This window comes from Neodiprion virginianus, chromosome 1 (assembly GCF_021901495.1).
Source record: "Neodiprion virginianus isolate iyNeoVirg1 chromosome 1, iyNeoVirg1.1, whole genome shotgun sequence".
NCBI lineage: Eukaryota > Metazoa > Arthropoda > Insecta > Hymenoptera > Diprionidae > Neodiprion > Neodiprion virginianus.
The window spans coordinates 35,719,311-35,746,048 of NC_060877.1; the positions used below are offsets into that span (position 1 = coordinate 35,719,311).

The 26,738-nt window shown below is 36.6% G+C and overlaps 3 protein-coding genes across 8 annotated transcripts in view; 1 reads left to right on the top strand and 2 right to left on the bottom strand.

The window, feature by feature from the left end:
* Window positions 1–5,844, bottom strand: part of LOC124303630 (zinc finger protein 423) — an 80,441-nt gene extending 74,597 nt beyond the window's left edge. Inside the window, exon 1 of the mRNA XM_046761093.1 lies at window positions 5,642–5,844. Within this exon, the coding sequence (XP_046617049.1) occupies window positions 5,642–5,681 (40 nt within the window). The 5' untranslated portion in view covers window positions 5,682–5,844. The remainder of the gene's footprint in view (window positions 1–5,641) is intronic.
* A 977-nt stretch (window positions 5,845–6,821) lies between these two features.
* On the top strand, window positions 6,822–12,722 carry LOC124297275 (F-box/LRR-repeat protein fbxl-1-like). Of its 2 annotated transcripts, XM_046748142.1 has the most exons (7): window positions 6,828–7,036; window positions 7,912–7,979; window positions 9,429–9,707; window positions 9,796–10,818; window positions 10,948–11,355; window positions 11,459–11,602; window positions 11,700–12,722. In XM_046748142.1, the coding sequence occupies exons 3-7, from the start codon at window positions 9,444–9,446 to the stop codon at window positions 11,901–11,903; spliced, it is 2,043 nt and encodes a 680-aa protein (XP_046604098.1). In that variant the 5' UTR covers window positions 6,828–7,036; window positions 7,912–7,979; window positions 9,429–9,443; the 3' UTR covers window positions 11,904–12,722. The 2 variants fall into 2 exon arrangements, with proteins under 2 accessions (XP_046604089.1, XP_046604098.1); XM_046748133.1 differs by lacking the exon at window positions 7,912–7,979 and having other exon boundaries at window positions 6,822–7,036.
* A 395-nt stretch (window positions 12,723–13,117) lies between these two features.
* Window positions 13,118–24,272, bottom strand: LOC124297284 (heat shock factor protein 1). 5 transcript variants are annotated; one of them, XM_046748163.1, is made up of 12 exons: window positions 24,022–24,272; window positions 22,280–22,388; window positions 22,015–22,139; window positions 21,450–21,800; window positions 21,223–21,305; window positions 20,962–21,150; window positions 20,524–20,613; window positions 18,331–18,816; window positions 17,821–17,926; window positions 17,574–17,673; window positions 17,223–17,447; window positions 13,118–14,724 (listed from the first exon to the last, which is right to left on the bottom strand). In XM_046748163.1, exons 1-11 carry the CDS (start codon window positions 24,124–24,126, stop codon window positions 17,236–17,238), a joined length of 1,956 nt encoding a protein of 651 aa, XP_046604119.1. In that variant the 5' UTR covers window positions 24,127–24,272; the 3' UTR covers window positions 13,118–14,724; window positions 17,223–17,235. The 5 variants fall into 5 exon arrangements, with proteins under 5 accessions (XP_046604119.1, XP_046604128.1, XP_046604111.1 ...); XM_046748172.1 differs by lacking the exon at window positions 13,118–14,724 and having other exon boundaries at window positions 15,075–17,447; window positions 18,343–18,816; XM_046748155.1 differs by lacking the exon at window positions 13,118–14,724 and having other exon boundaries at window positions 15,075–17,447.
* Between the last annotated feature and the right edge of the window lie 2,466 nt (window positions 24,273–26,738).

Sequence of the window (26,738 nt, forward strand, 5' to 3'; positions counted from 1 at the left end):
TCACGCGAACCTTGTCAAGAGTCCAACAAATGTTTCACTTTGATTTACATCGCGAGGTTGAAGCCAGCAACTCTAACGTACGAAAAACATTGGAACGAAAATCACTGTTTCGCAATTTTGGAAAGATTTTTAACGGGGAGGAATTGTCTCCGTGGTATGAGAAAGTTTTCCTTTATCACGGTTTCTTCCATTCCATATGATTCTGGAGTTGGAGTATAAAGTTTCAAGCGTTCAACCATTTTATTCAACTCGATCAGCATCTCCTTTTCATATAATTCCCGAGTATCCAGCCGACCATTTTCGCGAATCCAGACGCTTGACCGTGCCGCAATAGCTATTTGGTATTTTGGTATGCATTGGACATCGACACACGCATGCAAGTATTATAGGAAAAATTCAATCTGCCGTAAGTAGGCAACAGCAACAGCAGCAGCAACAGCAGCAATAGGAAAAGTAAACAATTTGGCGGTAAGCCGAATGAAGTCCGTGCCCAAGAGGTGGAGTGTGTGTGTGTGTGTGTATCTGTTATACGTAATAACCGTAAACGCAACGGGATTGGCTATCATCTTGGGCGATCCTTAGCCGCGCATGATACCGTATAAGATCGAATAAGGACTTATACATATATATATATATATATATATATATACATACATACATAGAACAAGGAGTCAGGATACGGCGTCCTGGAGCAGGAAACACGTCTCAGCACGTTTCCTAGGGTGGGCACCCGAGAGGAGGAACACACGCGGAGAGAGTACGGGCTCGCAGAAATACGACTAAGGACACTCTAGGTATAAGCAATCTCATCTAGCTCGCAGGTACAACGACGAGAGTCTCACTCTCAAAGGTGAATTCATATGGTATACGTCGCACAGTGTTACAATCATAATGCGTTGTTGTGGGATCTTGGAAATGTAAGTAATTATTTAACAACAAGTTTTTGCCGTAAACGTTTCGACTCTGATTGGAGTCATCCTCGGGACATATTCAATGCATCTATTGAAGACATATAATTGCAATACATTGTTGGTGCCGAGTCGGAACAACATTAATGATATATAATAAGAAATTAAAATAGGCAATAATAAAAATTAAACGTAAACTATGTATATAGAAACAGTAACCTTATATAAAGTGGTCAAATGTTAAAAACGGTTAGAAGTAATTCGATAAAATAACACAGTTATGGTGTTTAATGTCACTTTTTTCACTTTCTTTATATCCTGTCTCCATAGTTTATAGATGGTTAAACAGACGATCTGGTCAAAAAGGTAACTACTCTGTCTAAAGAAGATTGTTACTGAAAGGAGTTGGGGAGGGTGGGTGGGTGGAATATAAACTCTTTACTTGTGGAGAATGAGAGAGGATGAGAAGAAGAAAGTAAACCAATATGTATACAGAAGTGTGAGGTAAGTGGGAGGTCGTTCACATCCCGCAAATGAGAAGGTCGTTCGAATACCTTATTGAGGATTAAAACAAACAGTCAGATTTCCAAACAAAATAATACTCTGTTATAAAAACATTGCCGAAAGAAAGTTGTAGGACAATGAGTAAATAGAATAATCCGTTTGTTGTGCCGAGTGAATATAGATAAGAACGGAGGAGTGATTAGAGACATAAAAAATGTGAAATAAGTGAGGAGGTCGTTCTTAACCATATAGACGAAGATTTAACCATTCAATTAATCACGGATATGGAGGCGTAGGCAGTTAAACGACCTCCGCAGAAATAAAGAAATGGTACGGATTCTACGAAATTGCAACAGTAATTTTGTAGAATTCGTGCCATTTCTTTAATTCTTCATCAAATGAAAATGTATTAAGAGTATTTTTGTTCAGAATTGTGTACAGAATGATGTTGTTAAGCCTTTTTTCACAATTGAGATACACGGACTTCGATATTTGGAGATATATACGTACGTTTCGAAATGAATCAAGGCATCACCTTAACTGCATGTTTCTGCCTTGACCTGCAATCTCTCTCTCTGTGTCACTTTACAGAGACACGAAACTCGTGTTTGAACAAACTTTCCAGTAAACTTCACGTGTAACGCACGTTTGCCGCCAAGAGAGGAACAAAAAACCCACGAAACATCCAACAACGACAATTAACTCGAGGAATTTTGGCCGGCTGTACTGGGAATTATTGTCCTACAATGTCTTGAGACTTCTGACAAGCAGCTCGCGAACGGTAGTCTGCAAGCAGCCATTGGAAGCGGAGAGGTTGCCTCTCTCCTGGGAATTAACCCTGGGTAGCTCTGACGCGAGAGCAGACTCTCAAGGGAACTCGGGTACCCCTTCTCGAGACCAGAGCTCGAGGTCTTCTTGGTCCCTGACGTCGGGAACCGGGAGTTGAAGTTGTTCGAAATATCGTAGCCGAGCCTCGGCGCGATTTCTCCGCAGAAAACGTTTCGTCGAGACAAAGCGAAAGACCGAAACACCCGCCGTCCGATGCGTTTCGAACCGTTCCGAGGTTGCGGGAGCTCAAGCTTTTATCGTTGAAATCTAAGTTCCACATTCTGCGGTAATTTTGCAAAGATTTCAACATTCAAAGATCACCAATCGCGATGGCAGTCGATGTTCATGATTACTGTTGGGTATAATTATGCAGCCCGCAAAACACAGGTTTCCACGATCTTCCAAATCTACAAGGGCCTTGTGTTTTGCATGCGTAATTCTGTTGTTTGTCCAGTGTCTCATATTAACGACATGTCTTCTAAATCCTCCGAAATATCGACTCCCGCGATACCTGCATTCCATCGACGAGGCGTATATTTTATTGTCCAAAATCACGTCAATTAAAATTCCCTCCGAATCTTCCCGGAATCTCTCGACGGAGTACTAAAGGTCTGACTTCGATAATAGCAAAAGAGGGTGAAATAGCGAGGGGTGGAGAAAGAGACGGAGGGTAGGGGGGAACAAAAAGGAAAGAAAAAGCTTCAAACTCTACGACGTTTAGCCAGAAAAGTAGGTTCGGTTAAACATGTTCGAACTTCGGTATTTACGACGAATCCTTGACTTAATACTCCAAATTTACCAAACACACGCGGTAGGCGTGTTATACTCGCGTCTTTGAATCATTGCAGGGGAAAAATATGACGTCGTAATCCACGGGCTCAAGCCGGTATTACAACGATGACACTGTACGAGTTGAGCCCTGTCACAGGCAAAAACTAACAACGGCAGACTGCGCAGAGCTCAAGTTTTAGAAATCCTACGATTAAAAGCTTAGACGGTCTGAAATTTTACCTGAAAGTTTCAGCGAGCTCGAATCTCTGCGTATTTCCATCTCACATACCCGTTTATATCGGACCTCCCTTATTTTCTGCCAAGATACCCCCGGCAGGACGAATGAATATAACAACTCGATTCGTGCGCCTGCACTCGTCTTGCCCGAGGCAGCATTAGAATCGTCGATATTAATTAACAGGGTAGTAAATTAATTCGCTAGTAATAATTATGCATTTATGCCTGGCGTGCAAATTACAATCAGGGATTCCGGGGCACATGCAGGTAGGTAATGTGCACAGTGATTCGGACTGTCGCGTTCTGTTTAGATTATATGTTTACCTTCGCGATTTACTGCAGTGTAGCTACAGCTACGAATGCGTACATGCCCCGTTGGACACTCGCGTCGAGATTACTGCACACGTATGTTTATTATATACATGCGGCTAACCTAATGCAGTCCGTAATGAAATTTCCGGGTAACACGCAGCGAGCCCACCGAAAGATATTGCTTTTCCCCGCAGATACATGAAAATTGGCAAAAACTAAGCTGCTCGAAACTAAATTCGAATTTCTATCACGGGTTGACTTTAGTACATGTGGTAACTTTCAGGCGCATGACTGAAAAAAAATATTCAGACTAGATAAATCCTGATCGAAAAGAAAGTGAAATTCACAATTCCGTTTCGAGAATTTGATATTCTTAACATCGTTTTACAGCTGCAGAAATTTAGTTAGCCGCGATCACCCGTTATATCGGAACGAGATGGAAATTCAAAGTTCGACGGGGTTTTCGGTGTGTGGTTTGAAATTTGATAGATGCGTGCAGATTCGTTGTGCTGGTAAAAGCTGCATTGTCGAGTAACGGAATACCTACGGGAAACTCGACTAGGCAACGGTCTGTGATTTGAATCTATTAATATAGCTTTGGTTTCGACGCGCGGTTCATTACTGTATATCAATTATTAGATCCTGTACAGAGGTACGCACATACTAATACGATTGCGGCCACGAATCATACAAATTCGCATTGCATTCCCTATCTGACTACACGCTGTCATGGAAATTATGCGTAATTACTCGTATATGTAGATACGATACATTATTGATAAGTTTCTGTGCGTGGTTAGAGAATTTGCTCAAACATTTCTTTCAGTCTACAGTATTGTGCGACTAATCACAACTTCATCACCGTGCAAGGCGTGCGAGTTTAAAACAAAGGGACCGGACTGTATTTTTTCACTAATTCGTATCATGCCTGCAATACGTCTCACGAATTTATTGTCCAATAATGTAATTGGCACTGTGGAATATTGATCATTGCTTTTGAAATATGTAAACGCATACTTGTTTGCGATAGCGATCAGGCTAGTCGATTTATCCGACCTTTGTTCGTGCCACCATATAACTTTCAAGTCGTCGACTATCAATCGAAATTCTAACGATCTCTGTGCTAATTCTGAGAAAATGAAGAATCGATGTTGTCGCAGGTTTTCCTGGAACTTAATTTATCAAATTCAAACGATCTCTACGACAACTCTGAGAAAATGAAGAGTCGATGTTGTCGCGCGTTTTCCAGAAACTCAATTCATCATTGCGTGCAACTGCTGCACGGCCGTTCTGCAATTACGGAAATCGAGTACTGGAAGCAAAACATCGGTGAGCGCCATTATAGCATGGAGAAAAGTGCGGAATTGGATAGGATGTAGGATATGGGATAGGCGAGCTGGTGATTATAGAGGCCGGGAATTCCCCGAGGGGCGCCGCCTGAGTTCCTACGGGATTCCACCTAATTCCATCCTGGCTGACTAGAGAGTCGCGCACCAACACTGTGACGCCTTCGGTTCTCGAGTTCGCTCGCAAGACCGCGATATAACTATCTGTTCGGCAAACACGTATTACGGAAGGCACATAGGAATATATCGCAATCGCATTGTTAACCGTGAAGAAGTATGAGACGAGTCAGAAATGCCCCTACCCCCGTACGAAACTGATCGGAACGGTAAATTCCTAAGGATACCGGGATATAAATTACGAGTTTAAAAAGATGGCATTGACTTCGGAATGAATCACTTAATCTGAAATTGATGATCTTCCGAAACTAAAGTTACAGTTGTAGTCGTAATGATTTCGCTTCATTTTACTGGAATTCATTAAACTGTAGGAAACAAAATATGGATGTAATTTTGCAATCAATTTGAATTACCGAGAGTGAATAGTGCCCTGAATAACTTATTCGTGTTATTGTTGGATAACCCGAATCAATTCTTCGCAAAGAAATTTTCGTATACAAATGATCGAGAGGAAATCATCGTCGATTTCGAATGTTAATACGCGGTGGGTAAACTTCCACCAATTTCCAATCGATTAAAAAGTGATTTATAAGGGAAACTTGAAAAACTTTATCTTACTTTTGAGAGATCTCGGCTTGGCTTGTTTCCTCCTGGACATATCACAAGACGAATAGCCTTTCCGAAAGGAACGGACGACCAGGGTGACGAGCAGCAAGCACCGGCTAATCAAAGATTTCGATGAAAGTGTCGAGCACCGTACAATCGGAAGCACTGCAAGCAGGGGAACACAAAAACCGGTAACGAGGGCACAACTCGGTCATTTCCAATCGACGGGGGTGGCAATCGTTCGGACACTTGGCGACCACGTGGTCGCCTCCCCCTCACCGCCCCCACTCGACACGAAAGCTCGACTCGCGCGTGCCACGGCCGCCCCCGACTTACTGCCGGACGAACCTGCAGCTGCTCTCCTCTCTCCGCTCTCCGCTCTCTCCGTCCCGCTCGAATCGAGAGACGCGCGACAAGTGAGCCTTGCAGGATACCAACGCCGTCGGCGCCTCGCGAGGGGGATGCACCCTGCAGAACCGCCCCCGCGCAGGCGTCCCACATCCGCCCGGAAGTAATCAAGATCAACCCGACTTAATCGCTTCTTTCAACTTTTCCGTTATCTCCGATCCACCGAACGGACGATGCCTCAAGGGGTCGAAGGGCTTTTGGTCCGTTGGACGAAAACGATGCAGAGTCCGTTCCGGTCGAAATTACGTACACATTCGTACAGCGGAAACGTAAGGGTTTGGAAGAATATAAAGTTTTGTGTAAATTCTTACGGTTCCATGCCGCGTCTTGCATTCTCTGTCAGAATCTATGCGAAATTTTTAACGGGACTTTAGTGAATCGCGCCACCCGCCTAACAGCAGGCAACCGGAAAGCCACCGCGTTAACTTCTTACGAGTTGTTTGTTGGGTTGCCTGTCGGTAGGCGCGTGGCGCAATTCATTTTCATCCAATATCCCGATACAATCCAAGCATTTTTTTTTATCGCGCTTGCATCCAGCGATGTTAAATCTGTTGCGATGCAGTTCAAATATTCATCCGTCGAAAAGGGATAAAGATATTTAGCACTTGAAGAGTGATAATGATTTGGCCTCTACTTACGAAGCGTGAGGTTATGTCAGTGAACTTTTATTTCAATTTCACACCGTTGATTCCCGCGTACACGGTTTGCACGCTAAAACCGGGGCGCCTATGCTACTGTGCACAGCCATGGCGAGTGACGTACCAAAGATACGAAGGCAGGAACGGAGTGCAACAGCCAGTGATCAGCTGACTGCCGCTGATCGTGAAACGCGGCGGAGCAGCGTATAGCCGTTTACTTCTCCGTGGCAGATTTTACGAAGAACCGAGTTTCCCATTTTCATCTCCAAGCGAAGTCAGTACGATGGCAATAACCAGCGACGGTGTGCTCGAAATGACCAACTCGGGAAACGGTGCTGTAACGCCTCATCTACCGACCGAGGTAAGCTGGTGTCACTCAGAGAGAGCAGACGTCTAGTAATAAAATATCGCACATTCCTGTCATACTTCGCGTTGCACCTCCACACCAATTGAATAATTTCAACCCTTAATGAACCTCGTGCACTTGTAATTTACAGCTGTTGTTGTCATCTTTCGGGTTACGGGAGCTGACGCATTTCTTTTCATCAACTGTCGTATACGTTGTTCAGTTGATAAAAATCAGATTCGATGCACGTGCTCGTAGGAAGATATTATCTTGGATCTGTCAATTTTTTTTTTTTTAACCATCTTCTTCTGTCGTTAATCGCTGTTTCTAATCTGCCTGATGCACAATTTCTGTAAATATTTTTTTAACCGTAAATCGAAGCCCCGCTAATTGTCAACAACGAACTGTGTACCAGGTATATAACGCAGGTATACCGGAATCCAATAATAAGGCCATTAACATCTGAAAACGTCACGAGAATGGATATAATACGAACGTGTAAATTATTCCCAACCTGTAAACAAAAATACGTGCACTCGTTCACGACACTCTTTCGACTTATAAGCCGCAGAGTTACTAATGTGCACAGAATTTCGTATATAGAATACAAAATGCGAAATACTGAAAACCAACTACTGTATTTCCTCTGTTGAAATCCTTATTAATTGCAAAAATTTAAACCAACATAGCGAATGGTTTTTACAAATCATGTCCAATTTTAAGTTTGCAAAGACGGAAGGAAAAAAAAATATGGTACACATCGCCCCCCCCCCCTCTCCCCGAGGTAAGCCAGCTCTAAAATAAATCCGCGTGTTGTCGAACCTCATCGGTATCGACTTATAATTTGAAATCGCAAATTTCTCCGAAATTGTAATAAAAGCGATTTTTAGATGCACGTGCGTGCGAAAAATCAAGAGCAACCGGCAGAGAGCCGGATGAAGAATCTTTGTATTAAAATGTATGTAAATGACGCCTAGATTGCAATGTAAAATAATTCGCCCGCGTGACAAATGACAACAGGTAGGTATATTATAATGACATTCACAAAGCGTACCGTCCTTGAAGGTGAGACGGAGGTTTCATTGAACGACTCCTTTGTTCCGCATTTGCTTATTATATGCAATATATATGTATACATTTCAAATGTTATCTTATTAAAGCACATAATCTAGACAACCGTAGTCCCGATTCATTTCACGAGTATCAATCGCTGACAGATTTTGTATACATGTAGAAATTAATTGGCAACAGAGTTATTTCACTTCCTAAAATTTTTCCGTGAATCGAATATTCGACTAATTGCAGGTGCATTTTTCATATAATAAAGCATCACGTTTATTCGGTTATTATCTTGCACCGTATTTGTCACGGTCTTCAATTTTAATAGGCAAGTTGCCATTTCCTCGTTCCAAACTCCAGCAAAGAAGGACATTTGTGCAAGATACGTAAGAAAAGATGATTACGCTTCGGAAAAAAAGTGGCCGTAGGATTCAACTTTTTTGATTTTAACCAATACGTTGTTTGCAACTGTAAAATTATAATTTGCTTGCTAAGTAAAAAAACGATGCATCAGGCTATTTGATGTTTTATAAAACAAAAAAATTACACGTTTGATGTAAACGGTCAAAGAGTCACATACACACAAATAGCTTTAATTCAGTACCTTGAGTGAATACGGAAGATTCTGAATCTTCGGTTGCCTTGGAATAGTTCGCGTAGCTGCAGACGTTCCATTATTTCAGAGTATCTAAATAATCTACCTCGGAGACAGCTAATCGTTCATAATATAATATGTATACATGTGTGTATAGACATATTGTAATAGGTATACCAGATAATGAATTTACGACTTGAAAATCCTTTTGCTTATTGTCTGTCTAATCAAAACGTTACCAGATACAGAAATGTATCTAAGATTTGAAGCACCGTCGTTATCGAATTGTATCAAATAAATTCTAGACGATTGTATAAGTTTATTGATTGCGCAATTACCGTTTTCGCAATTGTACTATATTACAGGTCTTTCAACGAAGTCGCTAAAAATTATCTAGGTCACGACACAGTGACAGCATGAATTATCAGATTGCTGTGACCTTGAACGTCAAAGCTTGTCGGTACATTTGAAAATTTTTGAGAAATTTTAATTTCAGTGGTAAAAAGTACGTCAGATTCAAAATCTCAATATTTGTAGGTAGCATAGTAACACATCTATCTACATTCAAATTTGCGCAGTTATTGTTTGAGTCAAATCAATCATGTCACTTTTTTACTTGTTATTAGGCTACTTGGTAAATTTTCTTTCAAACGAAAAATCAACATCGCCTTTTTAGAGAACTTATATTTTATTAAAAGATTAATATCCAACTGGGAATTCCTGACGAAAAAATTCCATAACTTATTCTTTCAGGTATTGACACATATTATGTCGTATCTCTTTTGTGCGGACCGGAGTGCAGCGGGGCAGGTTTGCTCTCATTGGCGAGAAGCATCTCTTGACATGCGATTCGTTAATGAACAAGTTGTCAGTCTGACACGAGGCTCTGCGGCAGACAATTTGCACGTACTTATGAATGTTCTCCGACACTCCACACGGCCATTCTACAACTTTATATTCAAAGATCTTGAGCTGAGGAAAATGGAATGGTTTTGGGAAAAGTTTGGACCGGACATGAGAAGCCTAATTCTGGTAACACGATTATACATTTTGCCCCGTCTTACTGTGACGGAAAAATAATAAACTGAGCAAACTTTGATTTAACATGATTGAAATTTAGGTGAACTGTGATTTGGGAGAAAAAATGCTTGTTGCAATTCTCAAGAGCTGCGACAACCTGCGAACTCTACACATCAATGCTTGCAGAGAGTGCCTGATGTCAGGACGCCTTTTGGACGATGAAAATGACGTTAAAGTTCTCTCAGAAAAGTTACTCAACTTGAAAGAATTGAGTCTAGCTTCTAACAGATACTTGAGTGACGCGTTATTTAATAGACTAGTAAACATTTGTCCAAACTTGATATCGCTAAGTTTAAGTGGTTGCCAGATATCCTTCCACTCCGGCTTGTATAAAAAGTTTTATCCCAGTAATAGCACAGTTTCGCACGTGTCAGAATCTGTCTTAACATTTTGTAACATTTTAATTTTTCTAAACCGCCAAGCGAAACACTTGAAATACCTTAGTTTCAGTTCTACATTGATAGACGGTACAGCTTTGGTCACTTTATGTACCATAAAAGACTTGAAACTAGAATCACTGAAACTACAGTGTTGTGACCAGTTAACAAACGTCGGTATTCGCTCCTTGACGGAACATCAGACATATTTGAAAGTTCTAGATGTAAGTTTTTGCACCAGAGTAACAGACGCCAGTTTAGTTTGCATTTGCAAAAATTTGGTAAACTTGGAAGCATTGAATATAAGAAGATGCAGAGCAGTTACGAACTATGGTGTCAAGCAAATACGACGCCTCAAACATCTCAAAGAGTTGGATATATCGGAATGTGAACAACTTACAAGCGAGTGTATTACGGATGGTCTATGTGCTGCTGAAGGGGAAGACAATGAAGAAAATGAAAATAACGAGAATCTCGTGGACTTTAATCATCTAGTGCCAAAAACACATGTTGCCAAGTCAGTGCCCTCAGAACAGAGGAGGATAAATAACAATTTAGAAAAACTTTATGCTAACGCACTGAATTTAGATGAGAAATCAATCCTTAGTATCGCGACAAGCTGTCCCAAATTGATATTGCTAGATATTGGATATTGTTTCAATGCTATTACAGACAGTAGCATACAGGTAAAGCAAAGATAGAATTCAAACTTGTTTTCCTAATTATAAGGCAAGAGAAACAAGTCATTTTTTAACACGAAATGCTAAAAAAAAATCATAACTCAACTAAACTATCCATGATTTTCACATTTTCAGATGATATTTAAAGAGTTAGTGCTGTTAAGGTCGCTGACATTAAGTCGTTGCGACAAAGTGAGTGACCTGGGTTTAACTGGAATGGGAGCTGGAAATCGAGAAAATTTGGAGAAAACCTGGACTCAGAGTTATATAGAAGTTCCAGAACCTCAACTTAGGATACGCCTTGGCTCGAGAGTAGAGGAGGAAATCTGGCGTGATGCTAAGCGAAAACGTGAAGTTAAAAAAATGTGTGAAGATCTCTCAATGCTATTTGATAACGATGTATGTTCAGGATTTTCACTAGCTCGACTGAAAGGATTGAAAGAATTAGACTTGGCTGGATGCAATAAAATCACAGATGTCAGTCTAAAGTATGCTTTCAACTTCCCGGAACTCAGATTATTAGATCTTAGCCTGTGCCAGCAAGTAAGACGATTGATGAATATTTTTCGAAAAATCATTCATACTGTTTATAAATTTTTGCAATTGCTGAACGAGTTTTTGTGCTGGACATTTAATTTTTCTGTAGATAACACACGAAGGATTGGATTTTTTGACCAGGAATAACCAAGCTCTGGAGGAATTGCATTTGTCCCAATGTCATAACGTGACGGATATGGGAATTGCTTATATTGCCAGAAGACTGCATCGTTTGAAAAGTCTATATTTACAGGTACAAAGACTCAAATTTGTATATAAATAAAAAATATTATTTCGCGAAGACATTACACAATTATCACCAATTCACTTGTTCATCTGTTTTAAAACAGGGATGTTCCCAGCTGACTGATCACAGCTTGGATTCAATAAAGATTCACTGCACTGCGTTACAGTTCTTAGATGTTAAGGCTTGTCGCGGAATGTCAATCGCTGGCATAGAGAGTTTAATTCATTTAAACATCGATTATTCAAGAGAATCAGAAGACCTTATGCAATGTAAAAAACCACCACCTGCCCCGCCTATGCGTAGATAACAATTGTATAGACCAAATCTAAGGCTGACAGATGGAAGTTAAAAGGTGTTGGTGAACTTCTATTAAGTTTTTAGACGGTTTTTTTTTTAATCGCTACAGGCTTTAAGAGGAAACATTGAAAGAAATAAATTAAACCGAAAATTCAACAGCCATGAGTCAAATTCGAGATTGTATACTTCAGAATGAACCTATATTTCCATAAGAATGTTCAAAAATTTCCCTCTATCTTCTTGTACAGCTATTCAAATTAAAATAATAATGAGTATTATTTATTAATTAAATTTTAGTTAGCTATTATTATACATGGTAAATTTTTTATAGTCACATTGCAAAAAGTAGTCACAGCAGTTTTAAAACTTCGAGCGTTACGAACGTATTTTGAAGTTTGCTAAATGTAAAATCCTTAGTAACTACAGCATCTAATACGTATGTACCAGATTTATAGTGTAGTGAAATTTTTTTTTGTTTTGCTATAGGATAATATCGCGTTCTGTTACAATAATTTCGTTGTGATATTAAAAACTTATTGTACATGCAAGTTTTTGGCCAAGCGTTTTTACTGGTTCTCGAAATACAGGTAGGATGGGTTTTGTAGTGAATAACGGTACCAACGTCATCCAAGATATAGTTCAGTTTGAAAGCTTCAACGCCATACGCAGTTAAAATAGTATGAGTTTATTTTTACTGTACATTAACGAATACAAATTTTCGTGGATACTTACATACCCAATTTTTACTTCGAACTGCGTTTTGTATAAATATGAAAATATTGTAACATAATAGTTAAAATTAAGTGAGAATAAAATACAAACATCTGAATTTTCGTTCGTATTTCGTTATGCAAGTTTTACCCAAAACAGTAGATATTGCTAAAATCTTTAACATTATACAAAATGATATATTACAGACGTATTAAAATATAGCTGAAATTCCCTTGTAAAATAGTAAAAGGTTCCGTAAGTCAAAGATTCAACAGCGCGTGACGATACGAAAACGACTTTCGCAAGATCGTAAGACTCTATTTTACATTAATTTATAGAGATTTTTATGAAATATCTTTCTTAGAAAATCAGCCAATGTTTAAGCAATTTCGAGTTAATATTTCCAATTTGAAATTTGAAAACGTTGTTACAACCGTTTTATAACATGACCACGAAACTACAAAATATGTACAAAATTACAATCACTATAGCCCAAAGACATCTCCTTTTTTGCATTTGAATAACATTTCAACAAGTAATAACATTTATAAATTTTACACCTGCGGTTGGACGCTTGCAAAACAAATTCATTCAAATGTTTTTGTTAATGAAGAATAAATAGTAATTGTCATTATCAAGTACCGACAAAATTTCGTTGGAAAATTTTTTTGTTTCTTCATTTGGTATTACCGATCATTTCTTTAGACGTAAGCAACCAAAACTTTTGTTAAATTATGCAATAAAAATAAATATCATAGTTCGCACGATCGGCAAAGTTTGAATTTCCATGTTAAAAATAATTTCTTTTTGCAATTAAATACAATAACGAGAATGATTTTGTTTTGTGTAAATATTTAAAGCAAGTAATTATGACATTTTTTTCACATTTCCAACAAAGAAGCATGCCCTACAATGTCTGCATGTATGTGTGTAATGAATAAACGAAATCATTTTAACTCAAAATGTACGTAAGTGTGGAATTATTTGAAACCGTTACTGTCTATTTAGAAAAATAATGCTAGATTGTACAATACTTAATTGTATATCTAATATGCATTTCAGTGAATACAAACCTCGCATCACCTAATAATCTTATTGCTTGTGAGGTATGAGTCAGTGCAAAGCAAGTTTGATATGAACTATTTTATCAGCTTAATGTATTTTAGTAGAACACAAGAAAATCTCGGAAGTCTAGATGAATAAGCGAGAAAACTCATTGTTAATTACACGATACGTAATTATTAAAATCTACGTAGCATAGAAAGAATGGAAGATCCTGCTTATGATATATTATTGAAGCTGAGATTTGAAACATGATTCAACTTGTTTCTAATTTATTTCAACACGGCGTTATTTCCTTTCTTTTTGTTTTTTTTTTTTTTGTTAGTCAATTACGTAAAACCGATGAAAACACAATCAGCCTATGCTCATAATGATTAAAGAATACGTCATTAATTGCTACAAATGAAATTAGTCAAGTATATTCCAACTTAAAAACTAACATCCAATATGCTACTTGTCGATGATTTCCCAGACCAAGTGTATGATTTTTTTTTTACAGAAATTGATAAATTGATTAGAAATAAAGGGGGGAAAAAGATATTCCTATCTGTTGTCTGACGAAACATACTCGCATTATTGTTAGCAAAAATTTGTGATCGACTCGTTGATTTAGGATACGTAAATTTTGTGTTACTCGTAAAAGTAAATTATTTTCAAACAATTTGGTTCAACAAAAGTATAGGTATACTAGCCAGAAACCCGTAATGCGAGTGCAGAAATATTTTTTAGTGTCATGTATAAAAACCTTCGAACTCTGACCGAATGTCTCACATATTCAACCCCGTGCTTACAAGTGTTTATTCTAGATACAAATTTACATTCAATACTTCGCTATTTTCGCCTCCTTTTGATTAATAAACATGCTTAAGTTACCAATTAATTGATAGAGATAATAAATTTTGCATTATTATTATTATTGTTGTTATTATTATTGTTGTTGTTTTTGCTGTTCTTGTTGTTGTTATTATTATTATTATTATTATTATATTTTAATAACAAAATCAATTGGTAATTTAATGAATTACCCAATTACGATACCCTTAGTCTTTCCTCCAATTCTAAAATAGAAAGAGAAGAAATTATAGTTTTCATCGTCTTAAGAATAAAGTATATAGCATACAGACTACGTTAAACTATAAAAAAAAAAATGTATCAATTCACTAATCTCTGCTATTAACTAGACCATGAAAACATTCGATCTGCAAGCTGATGGATGTAAAAGAAATTCCGAATTGTCAACATTCAATCTGGTCCGAATTTTCTGATGGGACACTGACAAAAACGGCACATTTTCCATTACCTGCTAGAGGCGTTTTCAAGCAATGCATACCGTACAGAGTACCCGCCATACGGTAACAGTATATTATAATATAAGAAACAAGAAACGAAACAAAAAGATACACCTAAATTCTACTTTAATCGGAAGATATTCAGTCTTTTATTTTATTTCGCACCATTCACTTTACAATATACATAAAAGCTTCAACAACAATTTTAGTCATAATTTGATTCGCTAATTTCGATAGCTTGAGACCATATGACCTTTGAATACTTCACGCGACAGTTTACATCTATAGTGCGAGAGGTGCTAAGGTTTTAAATAAAAGCCAAAGTCTAAAAGTCGTACTTGCTGTAAACCATTGAAAACATTCATAGAAATTATAATTCGAAAATCAAATTTTCACTCAATCAAAATTATCCTTCTATACAACATTCATTTAAATTGAACTTTGAAAACTCTAAAGTCAAAAGCTCTTTGACTGTACATGAAAAATAACAAAAATCTGCGGATACTTCCCATCCAAATCTTTCCCATTGTCAATAATCAAATTTAAAGTTTGGCTTCATTCACAGCTGTTAAAAAAAAAAAATAAAATGCATTTCCAGAGATTTTTGTTTGGCAATAGTTACAAAGCACTTTCAAAATTTATTAATTTACATAAATAATCAATCTGTTCCAGATTCTATATTATTTATTTTTAGAAAGTCAGTCTGAATGAATTAAAATATTGATAATCGCTGATGCTTTTTGATCCGATAAATTACTATCTTCAAAAATAAAATCACGGTTTTATAAGATTGTTTAATGTGTTCAAGAAAAAGGCTAATAAACACTTCTAACAACCATATTTGGGAGAGGTACAATATACAACAATCTGATAAAATTCGTAACAATCCCGGGTACATAGTTCGCATTGTGTTGAAAAAATTTTGCAAAACAAAATTACATTGGATCGGTCGAGAATTCTATCATCGAAGGACCTGTGTTAATCTAACAGTCAACGACCATTACTTTGTGCCGATTAATTATATCATAACAAAAATTTGAGCCTTGTAACTGGACATTTTCAATCAAAACGTTTAAGTAATAATGAACTTAAATTTACCCATCAAAGTTGAACTCATAATCTTTTGTAACAGTTTTAATTAAATTGATACATGATTTCTACATTGGAAATGTATAAGAATACTGTACAAGTATCCTTCAAGTGTTTTAGTATCAAAATTAAATTTAAGAAACTGATACAAAGTGAGCCAACTTATCGATTATCAGAAATATTGAAGAACAGATGGAACTTATTAATCTATCGGTGGTATGTCATTTTTTCTTCAACTGGTTGCCAGTATTTTTTAGACAATCAATCGTGTCACACGTTAACACAACAATTTTCAGACTTATCCAAGCTTGCATTGTTTGAATGAATTCTATTGGCAACTATGAGATTATTAAGAAATATATATATCAATATATTATATGGTAAAACATATAGTCACCTATAAAATCTAAAGTCAGTTTTAATTATAAGTAACAGTTTGGACCAAATGCAATGATATTTTTGCTTTTTTGCTTTTAGTGCATAAAATTATCACTATAAATGTTTTGCTTCATCAGCCTCTGATTATATAGGTATTTTAGGGAATATTTACAGAAAATACCTTTTTCAAATACCACATTCAATCAAGAGACTTGACTAATCACCGTTATTCTTTAATATAGCCAATCTTTACAGTTCTTTTAATTTTCTGAATGTATTGCGACTGAACAGTACCTGCAGTTGTGGAAAAAAAAATACATAAATAAAAACTATCAGTATGCAAAAAAATAAGCATTCAATGAAACTGATGAATGTTTTCCGTCAACTCTATTTCTATATTTTGAAAATAATGAAATTATCGACGTAACTCTACATTTATCGTAACTATGCAATGTATTTGTCAATTGTTTCTCATTTTACTGTGCTTCTTTTATAATCAATACTATAGTATAGAGAGATTACATAATGCCAAGGAAAGTGAGACTTCATTTTGAAACTCAAACGTGATCTATTAAAAGGGATTGCAGTCTATTAAAAATTGTCAAGAAATTTGGCAGCCACGATAGAAATTCATTGCATCCTAAAAACGTGAATATAATAACATAGTTATACATATTCATGTATATAGATACTTAAATAAAACAATTTCGATTAACTTTTTAATTATTTGTTCAATCGCACATCAATCAGACAATGTCGAGCGTTTATTAAAGAACTTGACTGTAAATCTATGTGCTCACCGCAGAAGAAGACTTAAGAGGATTCTAGGTTGTCGTTAACAGCATTCAACGACTCTAAAAGTGATGCCTTACTGTCTTCAAAGTCGTAAGAATCTTGATAATTGTTTGTCGAATTATTCAGTGGGGATGATAGCGAAGAGGTTGCTCCCAAAAATATATCATTATCAAAATCAAGGAAATTTTGAGGAGGATTGTATGTCATGAGTTCTCCGCCTCCGTTAAGCTCTGAAATATTAATTAGAACGAATTTTTCAATATCAACCAGGTAAGCGACAATAAAAGGTCAATTATCTTTAGAACAGAAAAAAAATCTTAGTACAACTTTCTAATATTCTGGAGCTATCAGCATACCCATATCATCTCCTTCTCTTTCTCTATGCATCTGCGCATGTGGGTCAAGTTCTGGATTCATTGGGATCCCAAACGACATCGGATCATCGGCACCAAATAACTAGAAAGAATTAGAAAAAATAACAAAAAATGTAAGTGATTATGAGTCGAAGTTGAATGCAGACAATTAAGTATCAGATGTAGGGTTGTCATTTAAAAAATGACTCAAGTATCGATAAATCAAATACAACTGATTTCTTATACATACTCCCAATAGAGCATTGGCGTCAATGCTGTAACCCTCGCCTCGCAGCAATTCTCTCAAGTTATCCAACTCAGACTGCACAGTTTCCACGTGGTTGTCCACTTCGTCCCTGAAGACAATTTTTTATTGTGAAAAACAAAAACCAAATATACACAGTTCTTAAAAATCGACTCAGTTTTTGAAAAAAATAAATGTAGTATACAAACGTATGCTAAAAAAAAAAAATTAATAATAGGAATATTGTTACTATGACTAAATCTTTTTAAATTTGTAATACATGTAAATATGAATTGTATTTATGGTTTGCTTAATCAATTGACTTGTCCGGAATAATCTAATGATATGTAAAAATTGTCAATTGAAATAAATATTACCGTAATTTTTAAAGAATTTAGAAAAGAGAAGATGTAAAGAGATATCAATTCATTGTAAACAACCCACACTCAGGAATTGGGATCAAAATTATAATCCCTATAACGTTGTTTGAACACCTTGGGGCTGATTTGAACTTACGTAGGTCCTAACCTAATTGGATCATTTAAACAACTCAATGATAAATCGCTAGATGCTGCGCTACTTCCTTCTCCGTTGTTATTTGTGATGACTTCTCGATTCTTGATCCAGTTGTCAGCTTCATTACCAGTGGATCTTTCCTGACTCGGTAAATCTTTGTAAGCTTCATCATCACTAACATCTTCGTTATCGTTCTCAATTGTATCAGGAATCAGCAGTATCTCGTCCAGTTTCTGTAATTTTTCTGTAGGTGATACATTATCCACGATTCGGTCATCTTCTGCACTGCCAACGCTGTCGATATCCAAGTCAATGTCAAAATCGGTTGAGGACTTCATATTTGCAGCCATTGCGGCTAGTTTAGAACTCCGAACTACAGCCAATGGAACGGGTTTCATGTTCCTCTTAATTTCGACTGGTAAAGTTTTCTCAGGCGGAGGACTACTGGAAGTCGTCGCAGGCACATCAAGATACAGCGTTTCTTCCCTAAAAACCGAGACAGCCTCGCTTGATAGCTGGTCTTGATTTTTATATTGATCTCGATTTACTTAGCTTAATACTCTCTCTCTCTCTCTCTCACTCTCTCACTCTCTCACTCTCTCACTCTCTCACTCTCTCACTCACTCTCTCTCTCTGTCTCTCTGTTTTTTTCTATCCATACTCTCAGACATGCAAATTTTATGCTGGTAGCCAGAGATAACAGCCAAAAATGTGAATATAAAACAAAGACATCAAAATAAAATTATATAATCGGGCAATAAATATTTCATCGAAAGGTTTGAAGCCCTAATACATTTGCAGAATTATGAGCATAAAACCAAACTGCATTACCTTGTTTCAAATAAGTTCAGCACATTTACCTGCTAACTGAGGCTTCAACTCGGCCTTAGGCACGACTACCAATACGAATATTAACACTGTTGAAGGCAGAAATGTGCAGAATGAGTAACTATGTCAATAAGGAATCATAAATTTAATAGAAAAATTTATGTATCGTACATATAATGTAGCAGTGCCTAAGGAAAGAAAGAATAAATAAGAAACGAGATTAAAGTTAGTAACGTCAACGTAATATAAGACAAAAAGAAAATCACTATCTTGCAACTTTAGAATGAATTAAGTATGTTTTACTTCATTATGGTTCACTAAATTTTATTCAACTTTCAAGTTGCGAAATAACGTTTTTTCTAATAATGATTCATTAAGTTAAGTTGACGAACTGTGACTTGATAATAAAAACGGTTTTCATTCACACAAATTGTCTACGTTTGCGCCATCGTTACTCCCCGATTTAGCATGCTGGATTAAATATATTTTGAAGACATAGATTTGCGCTTTTGAAAGTTCAATTTGCACAATTACAAGGCTTTAGGAATCTACCTTACATAGTAGTAATAGTTACGAATTTAATAATCATTGGTAATGCTTTGATTTGGAATGTATAACAACTAAGAATGTACTAAATAGTGTGTATTGTTTAAATCAAAGCTTATAAGAAGACAATATTAAGCCATCCACTCAAGTTTCGTCGAAAAGAAATGATCAAGAATTTTCCAAAGTTACAGAATAATCGATTAGCTTAATTTCTTTCAATGTTTCAAGAATTGTTACATCAAAATCAAAACTGTGTCATAGTTTCGAATATTCTTCAAATTCTATAACTTTGCCAGAAATTCCAGGTCGGACAATCGATCTTTTTCTTCAGATTGTTGTCTTATAAAAATCCAAGACGAATTGCCGAATGTATTAAAATTTCCTAAGTTCAATCTAAGACATGGTATTCATGAGTCTGCCATCCATTCCGTTTGTGTTTTACAAATCCACCAACATTTACTTGTTTACGATAATATCCAGCACACTATCAGCCTGGCATGTTAAGTAACCATAGATCTGGTCTGTTTTGAAATTGAATAACGCAGCATAACTTGAGATTTCTAAGTATTTGGTTCAAAAAAATATCATCTCGCAAAAATTCGATGCAAAATAAGATGAAAGTTATATATTTTCCAATGTAACTGTATGAAAATCGAAAAAAAGCCTTATCGAAAATTTCGGATTGGAAATGTTTAATTGAATTTTCATTTCTTCTGCGCAAGAAAAAGAAACAGGAAAAGAAAGACAGAACGATATTTGCAAGCATGACAAATCTCGGACACCAACACCAAACTCAATCACAGGAGAAATATGAATAACCTGGTATTTTCGCCCTGTTCCAGCGGCGGAATCAGAATTTTGACGGGCACCTTGTTTTTCCTCCTGGCAGCGTTCAAAACGCAGTCATTTCTTATACATAATAATATCCACAAATCACGAATTGCAATAAACAATATATACCTTCAATTGATTAAATAAAAACAACAAATTCCTTGCCAAAAATTGATTAGACTTATGCAAGGAATGGTAATAGATTTATTAATGCATTAGTATTTCACAGAACAATAATTCAGTCGACAATCATCACATTCGAATCAGAATTTCATGAACACCGTTTGAAGCATTACTTCAACAGCCTCCAAAAGAAAAAAGTATTGCAATATTGTTGAATGAAACCCTCATGCCCAATGAAAATTGAATTAATGCATAGATGTATGATATTGAAATTTGTTAAAAACAAATTACTATCACACTTACGGCTTCTTCCCTTTACTGCCGCGATTCTTTTTGCAACCAACATCTTGTTGATGGCTGTTCAAATGCACATCTTCCGTTCTGTGGATGGGACTGGGGGACGTAGTGAACTGTATATTGTCTTCATTTGGAGAAGATGTGCCACGGGCGTCGGGACTTTGGACTGAAGGGCTGGCGCCATGCTCTAAAATTCTGTAATTAAACAAGTATTAGTAATCAGAAAAATATTCTTGGCAGCACAATCAATTTAAAACGGCGACATACTCTGCAACAATATATTCTGGCTCTAACTCTTGGTCGGTTGGATCTAGCTCGTGTATAACTGGACCTGTAGGCGATGTGTTGACCTAGAAGAGAAAATGTTATTTGACGAAAGAGTTTCGGAAGTCACTTAGAAACTTGATTCTAGTTTTTCCCAGACACTATTTGTCCCAGCTGTTAAGGTAAGTATCGTAAGTCATGGATTCAAATCTTTCATCAGATCATCCTACCTTAACATTTGACATTTTGCTTTGTTTGGCTCTCTGACGATTGGGATCATCGATCATCAGAGGATATCGCCTTTTGACGGAAAGACCTCCTGCTCCTCCGTTCCTCGATGGTTGAACAAGTGTGACCAAGAAGTGGATCAGTTTGTTGACAATCTGTTGCTGCTTGATGTGCTTCTGCCTGAGCATTGCCAGCTCTCTCCACAGAGCTTCATTTTCTCGTTTCATCGTGCCCAACCTAGAGTCGAGGTGTTCCTGTCGACCACGCATGCTTCTTACTTCCGTCAACATTTTGTTCATAAGTTCTGGTTTTATTATGGGTTGCGCCGTATCTTGACTTTTGCTGGACGCTATCTGCAATTATCAGGTTCCAAAATTTGCAATGACTTAGCGGCTAGTGTACGATGTTAAAGGTTTGATATTTTCAATAGAATTTGAGTGTAACAGATTTCTCAAGGTATCGCCCAAGAATTGAACATGTACTTGTTAGATTAAAAACAGTGACATGACTTTAGATCAACAATGAAAACTTTTGAAAAATGAATATGCAAAAAAACAAAACTATTACTTTTCGTTTGATATGCTCCAAGAGGCAAGGATGTCCTTTACAGAAATACTGATGTGCAAATTCCATTTCATCCTTGTCACACTTCAACCCTCCTAATTCAACGGATACTTTCTTGTGAAATCCATCTGTAAAAGTGCGCAAGCAACGTAGTGTTGAATTTAAAAATTTTTACATCATCGAATACTGTTTATTTTGAAAAAAATGTCACTTTCAGAGAAGTTGAAATTCTGTTTGAAATGTTTATTCACTAATAATAAATACGTACACATGTTAAGCTGCCGGACAAAACTTGCCATGTTGTTATGCTTGTAATAATGAGGCAGTAACTCTCGAGCAAACTGTGCCTGGTTGCGGATAAAAAAACTTGTTCCACTCTGCAATCACGCCAAAAGAGAATAAGTTGATTGACATTGTTATGTTGTTGAAGTTCGGTGTCGAACTGGAGCAATCTCACACAGGACTTGTGGTATTATAAATTTCAAAGCTTATTTGTGATAAAATGGCATGCAACTTTTGGAATCAGCAAGATCGTCTCATCAATATCAATAAGATTCTAAAATGTAAAATGGACTGCGCATACGATTCGAACACAATGAGAAATTTTGTTTTTGTTTCTTCAAATGAATCAAAATTTAACTTGAATTACTATTTCATGGAAAAAGTAATTTACAGTAACATAATTCACTTTCACCAGTCCAGACCATGCATAAATTTTACATAAGCAATGCGAAGTCAGGTCCAGAAGGCTTTGATCTGACGTACAAGTGCTTTTTCCTGTAGCGACTTTGTGAGTAACTTTCCTTACAAATACTGATAAAAGGAATGTAATTTGCTTCCCTAATGAAATTTTGACGAAACTTTTGGTAAGCTGAATTACACGATATGACTCATTGATATAAAAAGGTATGTCCACAAACTTTTTCTATTGATCAAACTTATGCATGTGTAAATTGAAAGACACTGAAATGTATTGATTGTATCTGCAGAAGTTACATAAGTCATTTATTCTTTCTTATATTCTTTACGAGCTATGCTATTGGTGCAATCGTCACATAACATGTATTTTTTGCAATAATTACCTAACGAACGATTATGGAAAAAAATAGGTGCAAAATATTGGTGGTAAAAATTATTTTGGGCCTGTATGTGTGTCAGTCAATGCAATAATGAACAGATTTCAAAAAATAATCATCAATCTAATTTATATAACCGGTGATACCAGGTGAGAAATTTCCAATACTTTAGAATCGAAGTCCGTATTCACTCCAGATTCCAAAATGCAAGACGAGATTCAAAGCTGAAGTTAAAATGAAATGAACCAAAATATTCTATTCGGCACAAAGTTGTTGTAATTGTGTGTGCTTTGATTTTGTCAAAAAATAAAACCTGTCTGCATGGAAGAGCAAATATTGACGTATGTACCTATTCCAAACATCACGGTTAAATGACAACAGGTTTGAAATTGGGCAAGAATTCACTAAAGTTTTGATTTCACTTTTTAAATTTTTTCTTCTCTTTTTCTTCTTCACTTCTTTTTTGTCAGTGAAATTAACATGCTAAGCATGAGTTCCAATTTCGCAATGAGATACTGTTAAAAGGCTTTGGAATATAGAAAAAAATGGAATAATTTCATTCTGCGCAAATTGCAGGAATGTATGTCAATAGGTGTAAATTAAAAATGTTACATCATTTTGTCTAAACACGATTATAGACTTTTATATGGTCAATGAGGCGGATCATTCAAAAATTTCCATAATCAAATTCTGTACCAACTTGTCGGTGTGCGTGTGTGTGTACGTCCGATAAGTTGGTTCACATCATTGATGGAAGAACGTACATTCGGAAACGTCAGATGCCGCCAAATTGTACGCAGTAACGAAGATCGTGCTATTGCTAATGATATTTTATAAAACTTCGCGTACAACATAACTGAAGATTCGTAGTGTGTGATCAAACTTTCCGATAATTCTATACCTGGACGGAAAATTAGGAATATGAAAAACTTACGGGTGCCCAGCAAATAAGGTCGTCGGTTTCTGGATCCTCGACAAGTTTCCATAACTTGCCTAGAAACGCTGGAACGCTGGCACCAAGCTCCGTAATCGTGTGCATATTTCGTCTTATATTAAAACCTCGATAAACACGAACTGCTACTGTAACTCTGAAGATTCTTGCAAGACAGTCCCAATTCACGATTCACAATAATGGCCGATGATGTTATTCTGCTACAGCCTACGGCCATGGAACACGAAACGCGAGAGGATAGGCGAAAACAAAATGGATGTCGCATAAGCGCGGCGTTTATTTAAAATTGAATCATTCTCTTGCGCACGCCGACCGAATGCCGACTGTGAATTTTATCATCTTACGATACTTGCGTGGAATTATTTTTAAATAATATAACTTACGGCGATACAAGGGTCACCGTAATGATATTTTTCATGGTCATTGAAACTCTGATGTCTGAAGCAAATAATTATTCAAAAGGTTCGCAGATTTTTACTTTAACTTAATATTTAATGTTATAACTGAGCGAAGTTTTATTATTCATTATTACGCTAGACGTGCAGAAGGTTGTATGATTGTTTTATTCATAAATTTTTTACAGCCTCAATTTCAATGTATACAACGCTGATATATTATAATCATTCTATCAATTCTTACATCACATACAGCTGATTCAGCCTGCTGATCCTCTTTCCGTTACGTAAAACGGGTTGCCTTCGCTAAGGCGCGAGTCCGAAAATTATTCTCTACCAAAATCTTGCAAACTTGCGCTCTTCTTTCATTTTTTTTCCAACGTGCTTTGAGTCTGTTCAACATTTTTCTACAGTTCACTTTATCGTTCACTTTATCCAAATTTTACTCGTCGTAGAAAAATACAAAGAAGTCGTAAGGCTTTGCTGACAAAATGTAGAGCCTATACTAAAATAATGAATATACACTAAATTTTATCAAGATCACTTTCTACGAACATATTGTCTCTTCAATTTTTTTCTCAAGATTTTCACCTCACAGACTTAATTTTACTGATATTGATAAATTTGCAAAGAAAAATGTCGCCAAGTTCAAACCTGCGTGGGTATTATCGTACATGCACTGCCTAATGGCACCATTGAGAAAAACATATCGTCACAGTGAAGTGGATTATTCTTAACAGAGTTCAGTGAAATTCCTTTGACGGAAAGACTGTAGAGTTCGCACGGCGAGAAATAGTCATATTGCTAAGGTTAAACAGCCACAACCACATCTATAACCCGCGAACAGTTATTCGGTAATATGCGGGTACCGTGAATAAAATTTTAGAGCCTGCAAGCCCACACGCTCGCCCAGCATCATCCGAACCCGTCGAAGAGCCCGAGAAGTATAAACGTCGCGTCGTTAATGACCGCCCGTCCTTCCTGATTTCCAGCCGATTTTCAACGGGCTTGCGCGCTCAAATGGGCCTTATATCCACAATCATTCGACAGCCCTGATCACCCCCCATGTTGTATACACCTACCTACCTGTATTACGCGTTTCATGTAAATACACGAGTGGACGAATACGGTCAAAGGAAATTCTATAAAGCTATAACGACTCGGGAGAATTTTTCTTCCCAATTTGGCCACGGCAATGTTGGCTTTACAAAGACTAAGACATTTCTCATCAAACCATGCACTGAATCGGTACATTATGAAAATATACTTAAAAGAATTTGTAAATAATTAAATAATTTTCAGCGCAAAACGATGAAAACTTGGTAATGTCAAAGATAGTAATTTGTAACGCAATCTCAACCGATAATTACGGCGGATCTCTCTTTGTACCGTAACTTACCGACACGCAATTATGAGGGCTTTATATGCTCAAACCACAGCTTTAAGATCTATATCGATCTAGATACAGATACCATCTCTGACTTTGATTCTTAACTTTACATTTTCAATTTCAACCCGATTTCAAGTATAACCAACGTGATTCCATTAGCGAATCAGATTAGTTAATAACACCATTGTGAAACCAAACCTTGAAAATCGATTGAAATAACCTATTATATTTAATAAATGTGTATTTAAATTAAAGTGTTATGTAATAGGAATTACTTCAATGACGCATAGTGATAATTAGCACGACCCACAACAACATAATTCTAGATCGAAGGAGACATCAATACGAGTAGATCATCGAAGTTCGTGAACCTGGACACCGCAAGGTTTGTAAATCAAGCTTAAGTCGAAAATCACGCAGTGAATCGAAGATTCTTCGCGACGTTCTTCGCAGAACGTACCAATGCCCAAAAATAAATTCTCGTTGATTTAGTATGAGCTTAAAATTTTTGAATAAGCAATTGTACGAGAAATTCTATGCAAAATATTTTTCACCGAGATGACATTATAATCAGATGCCCAACGAGAATTTATCGAAGTTGAAAAAAAGTTTGCATCTTTAAACATGTACTTTGAACACATTGCTGTACCATGTATAATACCGTTATCTTTATTTAAATATTGAAATTATTAATTAGGAATTTGAAAAAAGTCGAATAATTCCTTCGTCATTATCAACTGAGATCGTGGAGCGCATTTTACAATTACAATATCCCATTACAACTGAAGCGTAACAGAGAGACTCGATGTTTTCCGGTTGAAATATGAGTATAGGAAATACATATTATCTCTACAATCATCCGACATAGAATTCGCGGTTCAGTACACTTCTGCTTTAATGCCCATAATAAAAAC